We start from the raw sequence: 5,414 nt of genomic DNA, 5'->3' as shown, positions 1-5,414 counted from the left end.
TACAATTACAGTTGGTTTATTGGTTGAGATTGGAGTCTCAATTTTTTTTTTTTTCCTGAACAGATTTTGAACTGCAGTCCTCCCAATCTCAGCCTTTCCAGTAGCTGAGATTATAAACAGTGCCACCATGTTTGGCCCAAGATCCAATTGTTGGGGCTGGGAATGTGTCTTAGTGGTAGAGTACTTTTCTAGCATGCCCTGGGTTCAATTCCTCAGTACCACCTAAACAAGAAAAGCCAGAAGTGGTGATGTGGCTCCAGTGGTGCTAGCCTTGAGCAAAAAGAAGCTCAGGGACTGCCCAGACCTTGAGTTCAAGCCCCAGGACTGCAAAAAAACTTTGGATTCTTTTTTCTTTTTGACTATACTGGAATTTGAATTCAGTCTTGGCATTTGCTGGTCAAACTTTCTACTCTGTGGGCCATGCTTCTAGCTCCTATATATATATATCTATATATATAGTGTGTGTGTGTGTGTGTGTTTACCTTTGACTTTTAGTTGGATAAATCTATGGACATACTGAGTTAACTGTACTTTGGTCATAATTGAAGACTTTTACATTACATTGAAATGTTCAGAAATTTCAGTTAATAGTACTTCTTTTTCTCCTTTATCTCAGGCCAAAGTAAATGAAGCAGTAGAGTGTTTACTCCTCCTGAAAGCTGAATATAAAGAAAAAACTGGGAAGGAATACATACCTGGTCAGTCCCCATCGTCCCAAAGTTCAGATTCGGGTTCTGTCAAAAATACTGGTACTGCTGGTCCAGAAACATCAGAAGCAAAAGCATTTTTTGACAAAGTAGCTTGTCAGGGAGAAATAGTTCGAAAGCTTAAAGCTGAAAAAGCCTCTAAGGTGAGTGTTGTGTTTGCTTTGTGCACTTTTGTTTTTCCCATTTCATGCTGTTTTCTTTGCCTAGAACACTTTGTTTCCATCTAATTGTATTTAAGTTCTGACTGTTCTTATCTTCCCTCTTAGAGAAACCCCTTTCCCCACTGGAGATAGCTGAATATTTTCATGTCATTGCTTTTCCTGCCAAAGTATGTAAAGAGTCTGTTTTTTTGTTTTTGTTTTTGTTGGTCATGGGGCTCGAACTCAGTACCCTGTGACCTGTCCTTGCTTGAGCTTTTTCACTCAAGTCTAGCACTCTTCCACTTTGAACTTCCAATTTTCTGGTGGTTAATTGGAGATAAGAGGCCAGACTTTCCTGTCTGGCCTGGCTTCAAACCTTGATCCTCAGATCTCAGCCTCTCTAGTAGCTAGGATTACAGGTATGAGCCACCAGCATCCAGTATACAAGCCTCCTTGTCAGTCTCAGAATAGGGTTTTTTTTTTGTTTTTTTGTTTTTTAGCTCTGGTCTAGTTTCTGCTAATTCTGTTTTTGTTTTGTCAGTAATGAGATTTGAACACTGGGCTTACGCACTGTCCTTGAGCTCTTTTGCTCAAGGCTAGTGCTCTACTACTTTGAGCTACAACGCCACTTCTGGTTTTCTGCTAGCTAAAGAGTCTCACAGACTTCCCTGCCCAGGCTTGTTTGGAACCATGAAATTTAGATCTTAGCCTCCTGAGTAGCTAGGATTACAGGCATCTGTCTATTTCTTTATAATAAAGTATTGGATATTTTTGGCAGAGAGGAGAGGATGGAGTGGCATTGAGAAAAGGTCTCATGATATGACTCAAGTTGTCTTCAAACTTGCATATAGCCTATGCTTACTAAACTCATGATCCTTTTCCTCAGACCAGGCTGAGTAGAATGTGTGTGTGTATGTGTACAGATTCACATGCATGCAAGACAGTAAGTTGCAGAGGCTTTACAGTTTAATCATAATATAGATACTTGACCGTTGCCTTCTTTATAACTGTAATATGTTCAATTTAATGGATTTTACCTTCAAACCCTATGAAATACATACTGTAAATTGTAGATTTTGATGGAAATATTCTATTCTATACCAAGACTATCCAGTAGGCAGTAGGCATTGGCCATGTGTGCTATTACCATTTGAAATGGCACTATTGCAACTGAGATCCTAAATTTTAACTTTATTGATTCAAACAGCCCATGTAACAACTGATTACTGTTTGGACAGTGTTGTTATAGACTGTTGTTTCCCAGTACCCTTGTATAATTCTGCCTCTGTTTTATCATACTTTGAACTTTATTTTCAGTAATTAGTATGTTTTTGTTTTTATTTTTATTTTTGTTTTTTGCCAGTCCTGGGCTTGAACTCAAGGGTCTGGGCACTGTCCCTGAGCTTCTTTTTGCTCAAGGCTAGCACTCTACCTGATGAACCACAGCACCACTTCTGGGTTTTTCTGTTTATGTGGTACTGAGGAATTGAACCCAGGTCTTCATGCATGCTCGGCAAGCACCCTCACCACATTCCCAGCCCAACTAGTGTGTGTTAACATTTACCACCTCTGCCTCATACTTCTTCACACCCCACTTCTGACAGTGTTCACAAAGCTTCGAATACTATATTTGTGTATTATGTTAAGATAGTTATTTGAATTGATTAAGTACAGTCTTATACTCCATAGGATCAAGTAGATGCTGCTGTGCAAGAACTCCTTCAGCTGAAGGCACAGTACAAGTCTTTGACAGGAGTGGAGTATAAGCCCGTGTCAGCCACTGGAGCTGAGGACAAAGAAAAGAAGAAGAAAGAAAAAGAAAATACATCTGAAAAGCAGAGTAAACCTCAGAAACAAAATGATGGTCAAAGGAAAGACCCTCCTAAGAACCAGGGGAGTGGGCTGTCGTCAAGTGGAGCAGGCGAAGGGCAAGGGCCAAAGAAACAAACCAGGTAAGAAATGGCAACTTCTCTTGAAGGAAAGCAGAATTTTGAATGTAATCAATTGTTACCTTTTTTTTTTTAATTGTTAAATTTTTGGTTAACTTGACCATTAGGTTATGTCAGAGAATCTTAACTCTGTAATGTCAGCAGATAACTTAATTTTAAGTTTCAGTTTTCTTCACTTTTAAAACAAGTGACACATGAATTTCTTGGGCTAAGCATCTCGGAACATAAGGAATTCCCATGCTTGTTTCCCATCATTCCACTTTCCTCTGCAACGAAGATGAATTGCTGGTCGATGTTACAGGATGAACACCCTTAACCTGAAAATTTGATTAGGAGTGCTCAGTTGGTGTTGTTTATGCAAATACCCCAGAATTCCAAGAACTCCAATCTAAGACTTGGTCTTAGTCCTAAAATGTAAGGGATTTTCAGCTTGTACTAATTTCTTCTGTATCTGTTGAGTAATTGCAAATATTTATAAATATTTTTATTGCCCTTTTTTAGAAAATTAGCTTATGTTAGTTATACAGAGGGACTTCTATTGTTTTGTTTTGTTTTGTTTTTGGGTCCGGTCGTGGGGCCTGAACTCTGGGCCTGGGCCCTCTCCCTCAGCTCTTCAGCTCAAGGCTAGCGCTCTACCACTTGAGCCACAGCGCCACTTCTGGCTTTTTTCTTTTTGCTTATATGGTGCTGAGGAATCGAACCCAGGGCCTCATGCTTGCAAGGCAAGTGCTCTACCACTGAGCCACCTTCCCAGCCCAAGAGATTTTTCTTTTCTTTTCTTCTTTTTTTTTTTCCCTCAAGTCCAGTGCTTCACCACATTAGCCACAGCTTCACAAATGGCTTTTTGTGGTTAATTGAAGGTAAGAGTCTCATAGACTTTCCTGCCTGGGAACCAAGATCCTCAGATATTAGCAGCCTTGGTAGCTGTTATTTACATCGACTTGAGCCACCAGCACCTGACTTACTCTCAGTTTTGAATTATAATTGTAAGATCATTTTTGCTTACCACTAAAATTTTTATTAAAGTCTTACATACAAGTTGTTTGCTTTGAACCTCCACAAATCTTTTGATGTCATTTGCATCACTATTTATTGAAAATTTTGTATAGTAGCATATATTAAATTAGCATACTTATCTGTATGCTTGTGTACTTAATAGTTGCTAAATTGCTAATAATATCTAATACAGGGTAAGTACTATGTAATAGTCATACTATATAGAGGAATAATGACATGAAAAACATATCTGTACATGTTCAGTACAGATGTAATTCCCCCCCCCCAAATACATCTTGGAATTTAGTAAGTATGCTTTATTCAAATGGGTATTTGAAAAGTTTTTCAAATAAATGATTAGTTTGGGTTGTTTGTTTTGTTTTTTGTATGATATAAAGTTGCCTATGGGGGAGGTCCTTCAACTCAGGACTTTCCATTGTTAGGCAAACATTGTACCACTTGACCCAAACTCTCAGCTCTTTGTGTTTTAGCTTTAGTTTTGTTTGTTTGTTTTTGGAGAGAGTGTTATATTTTTGCTTAGGGTTGCCTCCTACATTGCTGTTGTTTCAGCTGTGTACAATTACAGTTGGTTTATTGGTTGAGATTGGAGTCTCAATTTTTTTTTTTTTCCTGAACAGATTTTGAACTGCAGTCCTCCCAATCTCAGCCTTTCCAGTAGCTGAGATTATAAACAGTGCCACCATGTTTGGCCCAAGATCCAATTGTTGGGGCTGGGAATGTGTCTTAGTGGTAGAGTACTTTTCTAGCATGCCCTGGGTTCAATTCCTCAGTACCACCTAAACAAGAAAAGCCAGAAGTGGTGATGTGGCTCCAGTGGTGCTAGCCTTGAGCAAAAAGAAGCTCAGGGACTGCCCAGACCTTGAGTTCAAGCCCCAGGACTGCAAAAAAACTTTGGATTCTTTTTTCTTTTTGACTATACTGGAATTTGAATTCAGTCTTGGCATTTGCTGGTCAAACTTTCTACTCTGTGGGCCATGCTTCTAGCTCCTATATATATATATCTATATATATAGTGTGTGTGTGTGTGTGTGTTTACCTTTGACTTTTAGTTGGATAAATCTATGGACATACTGAGTTAACTGTACTTTGGTCATAATTGAAGACTTTTACATTACATTGAAATGTTCAGAAATTTCAGTTAATAGTACTTCTTTTTCTCCTTTATCTCAGGCCAAAGTAAATGAAGCAGTAGAGTGTTTACTCCTCCTGAAAGCTGAATATAAAGAAAAAACTGGGAAGGAATACATACCTGGTCAGTCCCCATCGTCCCAAAGTTCAGATTCGGGTTCTGTCAAAAATACTGGTACTGCTGGTCCAGAAACATCAGAAGCAAAAGCATTTTTTGACAAAGTAGCTTGTCAGGGAGAAATAGTTCGAAAGCTTAAAGCTGAAAAAGCCTCTAAGGTGAGTGTTGTGTTTGCTTTGTGCACTTTTGTTTTTCCCATTTCATGCTGTTTTCTTTGCCTAGAACACTTTGTTTCCATCTAATTGTATTTAAGTTCTGACTGTTCTTATCTTCCCTCTTAGAGAAACCCCTTTCCCCACTGGAGATAGCTGAATATTTTCATGTCATTGCTTTTCCTGCCAAAGTATGTAAAGAG

The 5,414-nt window shown here is 38.7% G+C and overlaps 1 protein-coding gene across 1 annotated transcript in view; it reads left to right on the top strand.

Annotated features, from left to right (window-relative positions):
- The window catches only part of Eprs (glutamyl-prolyl-tRNA synthetase), a 72,221-nt gene that overhangs the window by 37,534 nt on the left and 29,273 nt on the right, over positions 1 to 5,414 (top strand). The window contains exons 17-18 of the mRNA XM_013014986.1: positions 617 to 850; positions 2,537 to 2,799. Of these exons, the coding sequence (XP_012870440.1) occupies positions 617 to 850; positions 2,537 to 2,799 (497 nt within the window). The remainder of the gene's footprint in view (positions 1 to 616; positions 851 to 2,536; positions 2,800 to 5,414) is intronic.

This window comes from Dipodomys ordii, unplaced genomic scaffold (genome assembly GCF_000151885.1).
Source record: "Dipodomys ordii isolate 6190 unplaced genomic scaffold, Dord_2.0 Scaffold26, whole genome shotgun sequence".
In the NCBI taxonomy this organism is placed as follows: domain Eukaryota; kingdom Metazoa; phylum Chordata; class Mammalia; order Rodentia; family Heteromyidae; genus Dipodomys; species Dipodomys ordii.
This window is presented reverse-complemented; position numbering and strand designations above follow the sequence as displayed.